At 43.5% G+C, this 17,282-nt stretch overlaps 1 protein-coding gene across 4 annotated transcripts in view; it reads left to right on the top strand.

Annotated features, from left to right (window-relative positions):
- The first annotated feature begins 862 nt into the window (after nt 1–862).
- KCNH1 (potassium voltage-gated channel subfamily H member 1) overlaps nt 863–17,282 on the top strand; it is a 370,873-nt gene continuing 354,453 nt past the window's right edge. For 2 of the 4 annotated variants that reach the window (XM_014834829.3, XM_070497276.1), the window contains exon 1: nt 865–1,183. In XM_014834829.3, the coding sequence (XP_014690315.1) occupies nt 1,105–1,183 (79 nt within the window). In that variant the 5' untranslated portion in view covers nt 865–1,104. Of the gene's footprint in view, nt 1,184–17,282 lie in introns of all 4 variants that reach the window. The other 2 variants (XM_014834830.3, XM_070497275.1) reach the window with 2 other exon arrangements.

The raw sequence follows: 17,282 nt of genomic DNA, 5'->3' as shown, positions 1-17,282 counted from the left end.
CAGGAGCCAGGCGTGTAGACCAGCACCTCATCCTGTGCAGTGTGGACACAGGTCCTTCAAGCCAAGATGGCGGTTACTAACGTTAAATGTGCGGGAGGCTTCCCACCCCGCCCTGCTACCCCAAGCATTTGCTCTCAGAGACAAACCCACCCTTTTGATGCGTGTCAGTTTGTTCCTGTTTCCTAACCTTACACACTGATCATAACAGATTGTGCCTCAGCAAAAAAAGTCATGTAAATATATATATTTTTCCTTAACCTTTAGGTAAAATATTCACTGGAAAAGAGTGGAAATCAGATCAGTCAGCAAATTTACCAAATGTCCGGAGCCGGCATTTGTGCCTTTGGTTATCTTTAAAAACAACCCAAGACAGCTCTTCTGGAGCTCGAGCTAATCATTCTGCAAGTCTGACCTTTTACAAAATAACTTCCTTAATTACTGGTGAAACACTGGCCTCAGAATCAAGGTGGGGCAACTCTCACAAATGAGTCTAGGACACTCTAGGGGAAGGCAGGAAGGTGTTCCAAGAACCTCAAAGGTCCCAGGGGCTCCAGCCTGAAACAGAGCAAAGGAAGAGAGAACATCATCATGTTCCCCCAAGTCTCCTGGCGACCTCGTTGGGAGTGCATCCATCAAGAAAGCCGCTCAGAACGCCCTCCGGTCCACGCAGCCCAAGGCGCACCTGGAGCACATTTCCCACGTGTGCCCAGAGGGTGGCGCTGCCAATCCAGCCTTGGCCCGCCGCCGCCCGCTGCTCCTCGGCGGTGCGGGAGCCCTCCGCTCGGTCTCCCGCAGGCCGGCGGGGCGCACGCGCCCGGTAGGGGGCGCCGCCGGCCCGGGCGCAGCGGCTCCCTCCGCCCACCCGGAGGCGGCTGCGGCGAGGCGAGCCCCGCGCGAGTGCGCTGCGAGGCGGGCCGCAGGGAGGGAGGCGCGAAGAGGGCGCGAGGGTGGCAGCCGGAGGGAACCGCCGCCCCTGCCCGCCGAGGTCCCCGCGGGGCGCATGGGGCGCTTCGAGCCGGGATCGCGCGCGCGCCCCGCGCCCAGCTGTCTGCTGTCGTGAGAAGCCGCGCCGGGACGCCCCCCAGACCCTGTGCTGTCGGGAGGATGACCATGGCCGGAGGCAGGAGGGGACTGGTGGCTCCGCAAAACACATTTCTGGAGAATATTGTCCGCCGGTCCAATGGTAAGAGGTGCATTTGGATTTCGGTTCCCCAGGCTTTTTCTCTGTGCCTTTATTTTAGACGCCTCTCGCCGCTCGGCGCCGGCAGATGCAGCAGAACCCCGGAGCTGTGCTGGGAGCCGCGGCGCGGGCGCCCGGGGCTGTCTCCCGGAGGCTGGGAAAGGTGGGCAGGGCGGGGCGGGGTCTGATGGGCCCCCATCCCAACGGGAGAGCTCTCCCGGGGACGTGTTTTGGGCTTTTTCTCACGCCTTCTCGATCTCATCTCCAGAGAGCGTGACAGCTGATGAGCAAAGTACTGGGAAAAGTGATGGGAAGCTGGACGCAGCAGGAGCGACAGCGCGTACCCCATCGCTGCTGCCCACCCCTCCGCGAGGGCTCTCAGGGCTCTCCGCCTGCTCCCCAAGGCGCCTCCTCTGTCCAGGGAGAGCCAGCAGTAGAGACTGCAACTCCAGGTCCTGGCCCCAAGGGATGGGAGGATGAGGCTGCCTCCACCTTCCATCCTGGCAGCTGAAAAGTCCGAGGTGTAGGGAAGTGGGGACTTAGGGACGTGCTTCAGACGGCCTGATTCCACCTCTTCACCCACCTGCTCACCTCTTTCGAGGTTAACTTAAGGCTCACGAGGGGCAGAGTTTCCTGGACTCAGCTGGGAACTGGAGGGCACAGGTGTAGAGCTGGCCAAGCGGTACAAACCTGTCATAGTTCCTCTCTTCCAAACCGCAGCAGAGGTTTTATGCCGTAAATCTTGCTCACCTATAAATTCCCAAACTCACCAAGCCTGTGAAGCTATTACCCAATAAGCCAATGCTCCCCGCTCCTCTCTTTCCCTGTGGTATTAAGATGGACAGTATCTTGAAGCGCTGGGAGGCGAGAGTCCTAGCAGCGGGGATGGAAAGGGAAACATTTCAAACGCCTTTAGGACCCACAGCGGAGCATCCCGGCTAAAGCGCTTGCAGAGCAAATAGGAGGCGGTTGGAAGGTGCAGTGAACACCGGTTCATCAAACGGCTAAAATGAAAAGGGGCTGAGCCTGGAGATGCTCTATGCAGGCTCCTGGACCCCCTCCTTCCAGAGACAGATGACATTCTTCTATTAGAAGCACGTGAAGAGCTAACTCAGGAAATGGGTTTTAAAAATGTGTAAATATCACAGTTCAGAGCCTTAAGGAGCCTGTGGTCAAACTGTGGGCTTCTATTCAGATTTAGATAAGAATTGAGGGGAAGGGCATGAAAAATCACTTCTGCTACTAAGAAATAGTCTTTAATTAAGAAAGTCATTCAAGTTTATCTTATAATAACATCAACTGGGATAGCAAATCGTCATGTATTATTTAAGTGCTTTGTTTGAAATGATCATTTATTGTGTGCGTCTTAAGAATGAGAGTGTCAAAGAGTTTCTGGTCAGTCACCTTTCTCTTCAAGGTCTTCCTCACTCAAACTAACTAAGGTGGCTTTTAGAACAAGGTCACAGCTATTACCTGGGGATGCAAGGGGATGCTAAATACTACATGAACAGCCACAATGAACTCTTCTACCATAAAAAAGCTGGAGGTGTTTATAGATTTTTAAATAAAATCACTATGTAAGAATTAATGTGCTGTGATTGCTGTTGTTATGGGCCTGTTAAGGGGTATGGAGGCAGTCTTGCACATTTGGGGATCCCATTGTCAGTGACATCGACTTTCTCACAAATATCAATGACAATTCCATTTTTTGGTGAAGAGGCAGTGTCCTTTAAGTTAGAGGGGAAACCCTGTGTCTAATGCATGCCATATTATGTTTTTGAGAGGAGAGAGCAGCAACAGAATCTTACATGTAACAGTTACAAGGTTCCTTGGGCTTGTAAGAGGACCTTAAGAATCCTGGAGCTGATACTACAATTAAACAAAAAATTCCTGGAGCAGAATACCTTCTAGTTTACTGGATCTTCTTAGAACCACTTCCCCTCTGTAAGCATCCGTAGAACGTCAGTCGAATAAGTAGCTGGAAATATTTTTAGCACTGGCATTTTAATTTCAGCACCAATTCCAGTAGCTTGACTTCGGTTAACCAACCAACCAAACCACATCAACAACAAAAACAAGACATCTTGAGAGAGTTGGATGAACTTTTAAAACTATCTATTGTTTTGGAAGAAAAGATTTCTGATCCTGAAATAATGCGATTTAAGTTTTTAGTGATCCTTTCATCCTATTTCCTGAACACAAATAGATAAAAAAAGTGGACTCTTGGAAGTATCACGATATCTACATGCATTATGTTATTTTACTGTGATGGAAAAAGTCTATTTAAAAATATTGATTGTCTCCTCCTAAAATCCACCAGCCTTTTTTTAGACATTACAGTATTTAAATAGCATTTTACCTTTAAATAGAAATACTTTTTGGTCATTTTGATAGGTATTTTCTGCCCATGGTCCTATGCAGTATTATTGTTCCTCTTTTACAGATCAGAAAACTGAGTCCTAGGAATATTAAGTGACTTATTCAAAGTGGCAGGCAGACAGTGCCCGAGGCAGGAGTTCTTTAGAGAATATCATTCATCCTTCTTGTAGCATCATTGTTTCTCCAGCCCTTATGGCTTAGCCTGTGGAACTGTTTTCATCATCCTTCAAAAAACTACTCTTATTATATGCTAATGGATAATAGAGCTGACTTTTCTGGGGGCATTTGAATATTTGATGTCTGGAATATCACAGAACTGTAGGATAAGACAGACCTTAGATGCTATCTAGTCTGCCTCTCCTTCCCCATCATTGTGTAGATGAAGAAATTGAAGCAAGCTCATTTCCTCAAATATTTAAGGAAAGGACTGATGAGACCCCAAGCCCCTTGACCCCCGTGTCGTGTTCCTTGTGGTATACCATGCCACGACCTTCCTTGTATTACCGTTATTTTCTCTAGAGAAGCATAATTCCCAGTGGAGATTAAATAAAATGTTATAACAACAAGAACAACATCCATTTTGGCTAACAGCCATGCTAACTACCACATCCAAACAGAATAACAGGGCAAAGGAGAAGCTAATTCTGTTTCAAGGAAGGGCAGTATTTTTACCTTTGTCAATGGTTTAGCTGAAGGCACAGGCAGGAGAACGGGCACTTGAACTTCGTGTGCCTGTCGCAGAGTATTAAGTCACTTTTCATAGACTATCACCTTTGATCCTCATAAGCCAGCAAAGGAGGTGAGGTGTCCCCATTTTAGAGTTTCAGGAACCAAGAATCCTAAGGTTAAGTAATTTGCCTACAGTTAGTAAGATGCGAAGTTAGAAAAGGCAGTTAGAGGCAGCTGAGGGACTAGCCAGCAGTTGCTATTGGTTTGCTCCTTCAACAAAGATTTATTGAACACTGGGATATAGCGGAAAACAAGAAACCCTCCTTACCCTTAGTAAGTTTCATTCTAGTGAATCTTGGGGCAAGGTTCTTACCCTTATTTTACAATGTGTCCTGGATGTCACTCTTATTTAGATCTGACATTGTATTTAAAAAATACATTTTTAAGGTGTTTACTGGTTTTGATGGGACTGAAATCCAGTTTAACTTTCTTTGATACATTCTGAATACCACTTGAAGGAGAGACTTGATAATTATTTGTTTTTTGCATATGTTGTAAGTAGTCACCAGGAATAAATAACGCCCCAGATTTGATTTGATTTTACTTACGGTCTTGTTGGTGATCATTTCAAATCGTTCTATTGACTTCGTTGCCACTTAGGCAGAGCCAGCCTATTTCTCTGTATAGTCATGGTTGGAAAATGTCGTTCCAGAATATTTTTTGATGGTTTCTTAAATCTGCAGGCACTTACTCTCAGAATGCTCGCTGAAGTAAATAGGAGAGCTGTCTTATGAAGGCTGGCAGACCTTAGTGCCAGGAAACTACGAAAATACTGCCCTAAGTGGTCCCATTCTAGGCAGAACATATGTTTTCGTGTTCGGAAACCTATGTCAAACAATTGTAGGTGGCAGTAAGAATCCATGCACATTAGCAGGAGTGAAACGCAGCACATTTCAGTACAGATTTATGTACATGTATAATTTACAGATTGCTAAATCAGCTGTGTTTTTGTATAGTGTTCAGTAGGTTCAGGTTGTTGATATAATTAGTTAGCACACAGGATGAGAGCTGCGGGTAATATTGTGTCTCCTCATAGATGTGTTGAACCACAGTAATATTTATAAAACAGAGAAGTGGTTAAAATCCATTGTTGCTCTGAAAAGAGAAAGGGTGATAATCTGGATTATTACCAGCTCAACATAGCTTGTTTTTTCTTCTTATATTTTCTAAGATAACCTTCAGCCAAGGCTCGGCTGTCATTTTCTGAAAGTGTCAAAAAGGCAAATCTATCGACTGATCTTAGCTGGGGCATGGAGCAGAGGGAGCCTTGTGAGTTAATGTAAGGCAATAAAGTTTCCAAATTCCATGATTTTTATGAAATCCATCTATTTTAACAATCTATCATACAAGAATAGATGCATTTGAGGAACACTGTGGGGAGAGTGAATCTTTGGCTTCATTCTTTCTGACACCAGCTCTTCATTTATGATTGCACTTCATTTGGCAGTGGTTTCTCCAGCGTCACCTTGAAGCTCCTCAATACTTCCTCCTCTTTATTTTTGGTTAGTTAACGGCTTGTAAACAAACATTTAAAATATACCTTAGTTATTTATTCAAAGCAACCCTTTTTGTAAAGTGAGTATCTGCTTTATACATTTAAGATATTTGGGTCATGATTTTTTTTTTCCTTAGTTTTTCTCTTTGAGTGGTCACATTTATAACTGGTGAGACAGAGAAAAAGAAGCATGGCATCTTAGGTCTGAAGGGGCATTCTTTACAATTCCTTTTCCAGTGTTTGAATCCTCTCCAGAACATCCCTTCCAGCTGTTATCCAGCCCGTGCTGAATGGCTTCACAGATGGAACACTCACTTTCTTACAAGGAGTGTTCTGTTTTTGAGCAACTATAGTTGTGAACTAGTTTCTTCTTTTCCTTTCCCTTCCCTTCTCTTCTCTTCTCTTCTTTTCTCTTCTCTTCTCTTCCCTCCCAATCTTCCTCCTCCTCATTCTTCTTTTCTTGTTGTTGTTATTGTTTTGTCTCACCAAAATCTGTCCTCTTACAGCTACCACTCATTCAAGGCTTCTCCACAGACCACAAAGGACCTAGCCCACTCTCTTTTCCACCTGAAAACCATTTTTTTTTTTGTAATTTGATAAGCGTTGTCTTTTTGATTCTTCTCCCTTTTTTAAAATCTTTTTTAATTGTTTAATACCACAATAGAAAAGCACCGAAAATAATTTGTACAGCTTAACACATTTGTATAAAGTAAATTCTGTGTTATCACCACCTATGTCAAGAAATTGAATCCTACCAGCTCTCCAGAAGTCCCCTGGGACCCTTCCCCAGCCCAACTCCCTTACTCTCCAAAGGGACCACCTCCTGATTTTATGGTGATCACTTTCTTACTTTTCCCCATAATTTCACCACCTTGCTTTACATTCCTGAACACTACAGTTTATTTTTGAGCTCTGTATTCATGGGACCATACAGCACATATTCCTTTGTCAGCTGGAGATTCATTCATGTAGTTGCATGTACTGTCAGTTCATTTTCACTGCTGTGTAGTACTTCATGGTATGACCATATCACACATTTTATTTGTCCATTCTGCTGTTGATGAACATGTGTTGGTTTGCAAACTGGCTGCCGTACATGAAAGGCAAGGAGAGATTGAAGAAAGAGGACCACTCCAGATTGGTAGGTGGCAGTTTTAACAAGCAAGGGAAGTTATATATGAGGCTTGTCTTGGGCAGCCACAAGACAAGTAGTTCTCCACACTTGCCCACAGAATCTTAAAAGTTTATATAGAGGCCTTGACTGGGCTCAGTCCTGTATACTGTCCAGGTGTTCTCATCAACACCTTATTCTCTCTAGTTTGTGACCTTGAAACGGCTCCCACTGTGGGAACAGTGGGCAGAATGTACATTCCAAGGACAGGGGAGTGGGTGAGGAGCCTCTGATTGCTCTGGTCCAGCTCACGGGTCAACCAGTGGTCACATAAGAACTCGATGACCTCCTCCAACAACACGTCAGTTGTTTCCAGTTTTTTGTTCTTACTGATGCTACAAACATTCTTGTACGTGTCTTTTGGGACATGTGGGCACATATTTCTCTTGGGTATATACCTAGGATGCATATGTTTAACTGTGGTAGGTGCTGCCAAGCAATTTTCTGAAGGGTTTGTATCAATTTACACTCCCACCTGCAGTGTATGAGAGTTCTTATCACTCCACATCCTTGCCAATCCTTGATATTTTCTCCTTTTTTTCTTTAATAATGACATTGCCCAAACAGTCTAGTAACTAATAAAACAGGGTCATTTAGAGTTATTTTAGTAATGAGCACGTGAACAGAATGAAATGAAAACAAAACTTGCTCTTGTCCTTTGGGAGGCATTAGTATCTACTGTGTGTTCAAATGTTCTCACAGAGTGAACTCCCTCACACATGATGGCAAATGATGTGAAAGACTTGCTCAGTTAGAATTGTGTGCGAAGGGCACGTGCAAAAGTGCTTTTGTGTGTATGTGTGTTTGCACGAGTTTAGGAGACTCATTTTCTTAAGTTGAGAAGCAGTAAACTCTGAGGACAGACGTTATGTAAGAATTAGGGCTGGAAGTGAGAAGAAACTAGGAAGTGAATGATCTATGTTTATTTTAGTGAAAGAAAGACGACAAAATGACTGAAGGAAGGGCACAGAGTTCATGGAGGAATAAAAAATCAAAGACAAGCTAAAATGAAAGTGAAGGCCAGCTTATGGTTCAGTTTCATAAATATGGTGGACCTCCTTTGTGCCCAATACCGTACTAGAGACTGGGAATACCAAAATGAGTGAGACTTTTGGGATGTCGGGTCTCAAATTGAGGAATCCACAATCAAGACAAACATGCATTCTAAACCTCTCCAAAGATTTAAGAGATGTTATACCGACTCAACACTTGCTGCACATTTTTCCCTTATAAACACCTCACCCAAAATTATTCCTAGATTTTATAGCCGTTTCTTTTTTTGTGAGATTGGGTGTGGGATGACCGGATCCCGTAAGTCTTTTTAAAGAAGAAGATTGCAGAATGTGTGAAGCTTGGCTTTGATGTGCTGGAAGCTTCCTTAAAAAATGCCATTCCTCTGGGATGTCCCATTGCTCTTTCTTAGACATGCTGTCTTGGGTTGCTCACCCGTTGTGGTGAGTTTCCAGCACATCCTAGATACTGGAATCTGTTCGATACTCTGGTTGTTCTCTATGCAAGAGCAGTCTTGCTGAACGGATTGCAGTCTGGCCAACTCTCTGCTCTAACAGTCATGTACTCTTGTTAATGACAAAGTTACTTAAAACTCTTCTGATTGGATGTTACAGAGTTATGTGAATAATCAGAATCTGTTTGCTTACTTATCCTAAGATTGTTCATTATGTAGATTAAAATGACGACTCTTTGTCCTATATTGCATAAAACTGATATTCTGAAATTAACTGTCAATCCTATAATTATTAATGTAATTATTCACCAAGAGTACCTTAAAACCATCGTTTCTCATAGCTTTTTAAAGGTCCTATAATGACATCAGGTGCTTCTGTAAAGAAGAGGAATGGCCTTTCATTACCTCCTTCTTCTCTTAAAGCAATAGCATGGGCATCCTCCACAGGCATTCTCAGAGTGCCGGCATCAGCATTTGAAAGATGGCAAATTTTACTGGCATTTAATATATTGGAAAATTTTACCGATATTTATCTTCTGATTAACTTTGATTTCTATTGAGAGTAAATTTGGAAAGCATAGTTTAGACTAGAACTTCCCAACTATGGCAAAGAAAATGGAGTTAATTTGAATGATAAGACTATGTTTCATCTAAATGGATTTTTAAGTTTTTAGTTTCTTTGCTTTTGTTTCCTCTCAGCGTTATTGAGACTGACTTGACTGGAGTTCTACGTTGCAATCATTAAGATTGTGCTTGGAGCCTCTTTGTGGGCCAATGTAGTGCATATCTTCTGTTTGCCTCCCTAGAGCCCTTCTCTTTTCTCCTCCAACCTGCTCTGTGTCCTGGGAGGCTGCCCTATATGGATTAGGTCAGTAGCTTCCCTTGCTCTCTGGCTCCTGGCTGGCTTCAGCTTGTGGGGCATACCACCATGAGGTGGGAGGGAGGAGGGGGAGGTTGTGCTATTTATTCTCCTGGTCTCCTCCCTGCAATGTCCTCATTACCTATCTGTTTTCCCTTGATTAAATGTTACATCTCCAGCTCACTCCCTTTGGGTTTGGGTAGAGTTGAGTGCCTTAAAGTTCCCCACTCTTACTGACCCTGGGGCCCTGCACCATCCCTGAAGTTTTCCTTGGTGGTGTTCTGGGCCAGGCTGCGGCTGGCTGGTCCCACCTCTCAAGATCTGGTTATGCACATCTCTTTCCGAATCCTGGTTCAGGGACTTTGCCTTGGTAGTTTGAAATCTGCCATGGTGGGAGTATTTATACTTCGGAAATTGGCAAATGCTATAAATCAGGGCTCCTTCCACCCCCACCTGGAGAGTCGGGGTACCAGCATACCACTGCCTTATACCTCATCCGTGCCTTTGTAAATAGCTCCTTTATTAAACATTCTTCTAATTATCCATTTGAGGTTGCCATTATTTTCTTGACAGGACTGACTGATAGAGCCAGTTACTCATTCTCTGAATGAAGTACCTTCACAATGTTTTGTCTAGATCAGTTTCAGTCGTGGGGGTGAACTTGGTGAGGGGATACGTGTTCAGGTACTTCTTTTAACATGACCAAAACCACTTGTGTTCTGCTTGATGAGGGCAGCATACGCCTGCCCTGGCTTTTCAACTCAGCGAGTTGGTCACCTACAGGCTCCATGAGGGCCGTCTAGTTCCTTTTCCATCTCTTTTCACTGTCATAATCTCAGAAGTCAAGAGAGACCGTAAGTAGACTCGTAGTCTATCAGAGACATTAGAACCAGCTAATACTGGCTATAAGCCCCAATTATAACTATTGGTTATAATCATGACCTTGGACAAATAAATAGCTTTTCTCACATGTATGCCCAGCAGTGTGCCAAAGGTTTTACATGCGACATCTCCTCTCATCTTCATTATAACTATCCTGTGGGTACTTTCATTGTTCCCATTTTATAAGTGCAGAAACTTAGGTTTAAAGAGGTTAAGTAAACTGCCTTTGGTTAATTTCTAGTAGTAAAATCTCTAGGAACTTGTCAGGAATGCATATTCTTGGGCCCTACCTTCTACCTGTGAATCAGGACCTCTGGGGCTTGGGGCCCCGTTACCTGTGTTTTACTAAGTCTTCCAGGCAATTCCGATGGATGTTGTAGTTGGAGGACTGCTGCTTTCGAGACAACCCCATGCGTTTCTTTACCTGAGAGCTAAATGCTTGGCTACCAGGGTGGTGGATGGAGGAGGCGTGTATCAGAAAGTGAGTGGTCTTTTTCTCTGTAGACTTCCAATTAGTTTCCCAGTTTTTGCTCACATCTCATTTCTGCCTCATGTAGTAGCAGCATTTCAATGTCCTGAGTCTCTTCAGGGACCTGCTGGGCCCATTAGCCCCCTCCTTGGCCAGATCTCTCTGGAATTTTGAAATCGTGGCTTCCTCTGCCACACATTATCCCCCATCTACTTTTCATCTTCCAGAAGCTGAGCTCATGCCTGCTGGTAACTCCTTTTTCTTTGTTGTTGTGGGTATATTCCATTTAATTTTTCCAGAACAAGGAAATCAATGTGTGTGTTCAAGCTGCCATTTTGAAATAACTGCTACTTTTTAAAGACAGGGAGGTCCTAAATTCTACTCACATTCTCCTTCTGTCAGATTAAGTTCCACTTTATACTTTTCCCACCTAGTTGGAATGTCCAGGGATTATTTTCTGGCCAACTTCACTGAATTTGTCACTTTTCTCTGTTATTCTCTTCATTTAAAATGCCGCCTCTCTACCCACTTCCGAATCCCTACCTCTCACTTGTCTCTCGTAATGCCTTCCCTTTGAATTTTCTGGTTTTCTTCTCTTTCTCTGTCTCCCTCAGGCTCTTGGTCTGTCTTTCTCCTCAATTTCTCATGCACAGTAGACCCCTCCCCTTATCTGAGGTTTTAGTTGCCAAGGTCAACCGAGGTCTGAAAATATTAAATGGAAAATTCCAAAAATAAACAATTTATAAGTTTTAAATTGCACACCGTTCTGAGTAGCATGATGAAATATTGGCCTTCCCACTCCATCCCACCCGGGATGGGAATCATTTTGTCCAGCGTACCCACACTGTATACACTGCCCTCCCATTAGTCACTTAGTAGCCATCTCGTTTATCAGATTGACTGTCCAGATCAACTGTCTTGGTATCACAATGCTAGTCTTCAAGCAACCCTTATTTTACTTAATAATGGCCCCAAAGCATAAGAGTAGTGATGCTGGCAATTCAGATATGTCAAAGAGAAGCTATTATTGTTCATCTCTTACTATGCCTAATTTATAAGTTTATCATAGGTAGGTATATATGTATAGGATAAAACATAGTGTGCATAGCCTTCAGTACTATCTTTGGTTTCAGGCATTCACTGGGGATCTTGGAATGTATCCCCCTTTGTTAAGGGGGGACTACTGTACTCTCCCCAATGGTTCTGTGCTCTCTTCTCACACACTGTCTTGGTCTTGCTATGGGTCTCTTGCTCTTGAGTGCCCATCCTTCAGCTCTGGCTCATGCTCTTGCACTCTCTGTTGGCCTGTCCCCTCTCCCCATGTTCCATGTCCCTCCATTCCCTCCCTCTTTCCTCTTCTTTGCCCATCTGTCTGTCTTCCTGCCTATTTCTACATGTTGCTGCCTGCTGCTGATTGTCTCTGTTGTCTGTCTCTGTTGCTGTCTGCCTTTTGTCTGTGTCTCTGCCATCTGTCTTTGTCACTATCTCTGTCTGCCATCTCTCTCCACCTGTCCATTTGCTGCCTGTCTTTGTCGTCTCTGCCTCCATCTATCCATTTCTGCCCGTCTGTCTGTCTGTCTGTCTGAGTCTCTGCATTCCTCCCCTTACATGCCTCTATGACTGCTCTTCTGTCAGGACCACCTTTCTCCATTGGCTTACCAGCGTACACATGGTCAAAGATGTCTCCTCATCTCTACAGACCTCTCAGCTTTACTGTCTTAGTTTTTTGGTCTGGAGAAATGATCTAATTGGCTCAGGCTTGACTGGGGGTTGTATGACCAGTTGTCTACTCCTCGTCTAGATTGCTGTGACAGTGGCCTTGGTGGGGGAGCGGGATATGGAATTATGTGATATGTAGAGTAGGGCAGATAGAGCTAGATGGGGAAGTTGGGCGTAGCTTTTAAATGGGTGGATGTGTCCCCTGTGATTTGCCATGCCTGAGACAAGGTAGATTTTCAATTATTTTTTGTGTTAAGCTGAGCTGCTCTGAGATTCCTTCTGTCTACCCTACTGCTATACGCTATCCTTACTGAGCCATTTACCAAGAAAGTTTTAAAACAACATAGGAAGCAAATGTAAAACTTAAAAAAATTGTTTTCTAGTACAATTTAATATTTTTATACTGCTTACTTTGAGTCATTTTTTTTTTTGAGTTCTGGGAGTGAATTTTTTTGTGCTTTTCAATGATGGTTTGAGTTTTGTTGAAAGTGGCTATAATGTGCACAGATGTACATTAAGAAATTATTATGACTATAAAAATGAAAATAAAATACCTCATTGATTAATCTATTGCAGCACTTTTTAGCAATTCATCACATGAATAAATGTTTCTTAGCAGTAATTCAGCATAGCACTGACCTCTTATTTATTAAGTAAAGTATCACTGAGTGATGAAAAATTCTATATTTGTAACACAATTTCATATAATTCCCTTCCATACTGCTTGGGAAACTGATTTATCTGTTTTTATTGTTTCAATGTCCTTTAATTTAATGCTGAATGAAGATGGAGGTCATGCTTTGAAAGCATGTGCTTTGGGGTAACTACCCAGTAAATGAAGTGTTTGAGTTTGCTTTTGAAATTGAAGTCTCTCTCCCCAATGTAATTTACTGACTTTATCTGTGGGATATTAAAATCAGAGACAAAGCAAATAACTATTGAATCTCTTGGGAGTTCAGTTTGTATTGTGCAAAGATCAGGCCCTTGACAATTTAGAAGAGTCTTTTTCATGGAATTTTATTGTTGAAAAACACAGTAGAGTCGCAAAATGACTTTCGCTGATATTAAGATTTTAGATGTTTATTTAAGTCTATCATACTGACTTAGCATCTTGTTTCTCATCCCATCATCTCCGTTCTCCAAATATTACCAAATTTTGATCTTTTTTTTTTTTTTTAGGAAGATTAGCCCTGAGCTAACTACTGCCAATACTCCTCTTTTTGCTGAGGAAGACTGGCCCTGAGCTAACATCCGTGCCCATCTTCCTCCACTTTATACATGGGACGCCTACCACAGCATGGCTTTTGCTAAGCGGTGCCATGTCCGCACCTGGGATCCAAACCGGCGAACCCTGGGCCGCTGAGAAGCAGAACGTGCAAACTTAACTGCTGCACCACCGGGCTGGCTCCCTTTTTTATTTTTTTAAAAAGTAATTTCTGGTATGGCTTTTATTTAGGTTCAGGCAAATCAAATTATTGTTTCCCGGTCTTTGTCAAGTACTTATATACATACCTCTTGTTATCATCATTTATCTCAATCATTTTTCTGTTGTTTTAAAAGAAAGGAAAATAGGGGGCCAGCCCCACGGCTGAGTGGTTAAGTTCACGCGCTCCGCTTCGGCAGCCCAGGGTTTTGCCGGTTCGGATCCTGGGCGCCGACATGGCACTGCTCATCGGGCCATGCTGAGGTGGCATCCCACATGCCACAACTGGAAGGACCCACAACTGAAAATATGCAACTATGTACCGGGGGGCTTTGGGGAGAAAAAGGATAAATAAAATCTTTAAAAGAAAGGAAAATATATTTTTGCTCAAACTTGCTTTTTGTAAGAGCTGATTTCCTCTGTAATGTATAACAGTGAAGTGTCCTGAGAGCTGTCCTCTTCTGAGAAAATATCTCGAGTTATTAGAAGCATATTGTGAAATATTTACTGTAGCCAGCTAAATAGCCAGTGTTGGCAGGGAACAATAAATTTGTGTGAACTGCTTATTGAATGTGGCTTTTATCTGTGTAATTGCCCAAACTGAGTCACTTTCCTATGTCATTGCTTTAGTTAGTTTCTCCTTTGTTATTTGTGGTAATTATGATGGAAAGCAATTTTCTAATAATTTATTTTTTACACTATCTCTGTGTTATGCTTTATGGGCAAAGGGTAGGTTTGGAATGACTTTGACACGTCTGACTACTGCAGTGTGGTTTGGCTCATGCCCCATCAGCTGAAGAAACTTTACATGGTGGGGCGAGAGGAGTCTTTCAAATTTTTAGAGAATGTTTGTTTTATTCTACGACAGGAGGAAAACTGTGTGGGCTGAGCAAGGTTGAGCTTAGGAAACCTTACATTTAATTACATGCTCTCTCACAGCTAAAGACCCTCGTGGGGTAGAAAGGCGTCAGAGGGAGGCGGTAGAATCTGGCTAATTTGCATCAAAGACCTGGAGACACAGGGAACTTTCGGATGAAAGCCCATGAATAAATCCTGGCAAGGGCAGCCAGGTTGAACCTACACATTTTGCTGAACAATGTGGGAGGGACTTGATCAGTTAGGAAGATATGGATTTGGAGGCAGGCTTGGTGCTTCAGAATGGGCCACGGGCTGATTGGAAGTTACACATTCCACCTGCAAAGGCTACTCCTACAGTCAAGAGTGAGCATATGTCATACCTGGATTTTACAGATTCCAAAGACACATTTAGGCATTTTCTGTATGTATAAACTGACCCACCAATGTGTGATTTATTTCTACTGTAGAATCCTTTGACAATACAATCCTTTGACAATGCTGTAGAATCCTTCGCCCTGTAGTTTACCTTCACTGAGATCCATAGAGCTGAAGTGACTTACCCATATAGCTCGTTAGGGACAACACTGCCACTAGAACCCAATTTGTTGTTGTCGTCATTGTTGTTCTTTCAAATGGTGCTCCATGAGATCCCTAGGCATTTCTGGGGAAGGGGAAGCGTGGATTAATAGGGTGTCTTTTACCACTCATTCTTCCTTTGGTTTTCATTGTTGACTAGGTTCCTCAGAGCTTCTCCATGTCATCTCAGGCCGTCTTTCTCACTAGGTGGCCTCTGCTTGTAGTGTGTCCACGTGACTTCTCCAGTAGTATAGCTGGACTTCTGACATGGCAGCTCAGGGCTCCCAAGAGTACAGAAGCTGCCAGACCTTAATGCTTAGGCCTGGGATTGGCACAGCATCCATTCTACTGCAGTCTGTTGGTTGAAGCAAATCACAGACCCACTCATATTCAAGGGGAGACAACTAAACAAGGGCATGAATGTGAGGAGGCACTGTTTATTGGGGGCTACCAGTGTAATCTCAGCTGTTTATAGTGATGGTTTGACTGTACCAGCTATCGTAGAGTTGAAGGCCTGAGACATGTAAGGGGCTGGTGTCGTCTAAAAAATCTTTTTTGAAAAAAGAAGAGAGAAAGTGAAAAGGACTTACAAAGCACCAGCAGTTTTCTGGAAGGGATCCTATTGCCTCTTCCTCTGTACATATGTCGTGAAGACTGTCACCAGTGTGATTTGGCAGTGCCAGAAGGCAGAAAAGTGTATGACTGTGCCATACAGTTCAGAATCTTGGAGCTTTGATCTTTGTGAATGTGTTGGAGCCCATTTTATCCTCAGTCCTCTAGGTTTTTTCTCAGTTGAAGACTGTCTGAAGGAGCCAGATAAGGGTCAAAATACCGTATGAGCTTTATTACTGTTAAACTGGGTTGGAGAACATGGCAGTACCATCTCTCTCCCTCCTGAAGCCTAGACTTTGGCTTCTAGACCACGTGTTACTGACCTCCTCCTAGGCCGTGAAGCTGGAGCTGACAGAGCAGAGGGTTGGCAAGGCCTGTCCCAAGTGGGTTCTGAGCATCATAAGGAGGCAAGTAGCTCATGCTCTCTTTTCTCCCACCACACTGGGGCACAGGCAAGTCTGAGAGGCCAAGACACACAGAGTGGACCCCTCTTGCTCGAGAGATACCTACTGATAGCTTGATTGATCTGCTTAAGGAGATATAAGTAAGGGGGATGAAGAAAGGGGTCAGAAGTATTCCTTATGGCACTTCTTTCTGGGGGTGAGTGGACACTCCTTCCTTTCAGTGAAAGCCCCAGGTGTGGAAGGATAAGTGTTGTCTTCATAAAAGCTCTGTATCAAAATAGAGCTTTGTAGATATACTGTATTCCACCAAACCTAGAGTCCTGGAGATCTATCAAGGACTTTGCGGGAGTTGCAGAATTTGTGAGCTGTGGTTCTGCTGATTTTGTTAAAGATTATTGCAAACTGTATACAGTTAAGAGCATTGGCTTTGGTGTTTCTGATGGTTAATTTTATGTGTCAACTTGACCAGGTTATGGGGCGCCCAGATATTTGGTCAAATATTATTCTGGATGTTTCTGTGAGGGTGTTTTTGGATGAGTTTAGCATTTAAATCAGTAGACTGAGTGAAGCAGATTGCTTTCCCTAATGTAAGTGGGCCTCATCCAGTCAGTTGGAGGCCTGAATAGAACAAAAGGCTGCCCTTCCCCTGAAGAAGAGGGGATTATTCCTGTTTGACTGCTTTTGGGCTGGAACATTGGTTTGTTTTTCCTACCTTTGGGTTTGAACTGAAACATTGGGAAGGGGCTCTTCCTTGGTCTCGAGCCTGCCAGCTTTTGGACTGGAACTTACACCATGGGCTCTCCTGGGTCTCAGGCCTTTGGACTCGAACTGGAACTACACCATCGGCTCTCCGGAGTCTTTCGCTTGCCAACTGCAGATTTTCAGATTTGTCAGCCTACCTAATTATGGGAGCTAATTCCTTGCAATAAAGTAATCTGTCTCTCCATATATTCCTCCTGTTGATTCTGTTTCTCTGGAGAACTCAGTCTAATACAGTGTTAGACAGTTTCAGCTCTACTAGATGTGTGACCTAGGAAAAATTCCTTTGGTTTGCCAAGCCC

The sequence above is a fragment of the Equus asinus genome, chromosome 25 (genome assembly GCF_041296235.1).
Source record: "Equus asinus isolate D_3611 breed Donkey chromosome 25, EquAss-T2T_v2, whole genome shotgun sequence".
NCBI classification, from domain to species: domain Eukaryota; kingdom Metazoa; phylum Chordata; class Mammalia; order Perissodactyla; family Equidae; genus Equus; species Equus asinus.
Note: the sequence above shows the minus strand (reverse complement) of the source record. Positions and strands in the feature narration are given on the sequence as shown.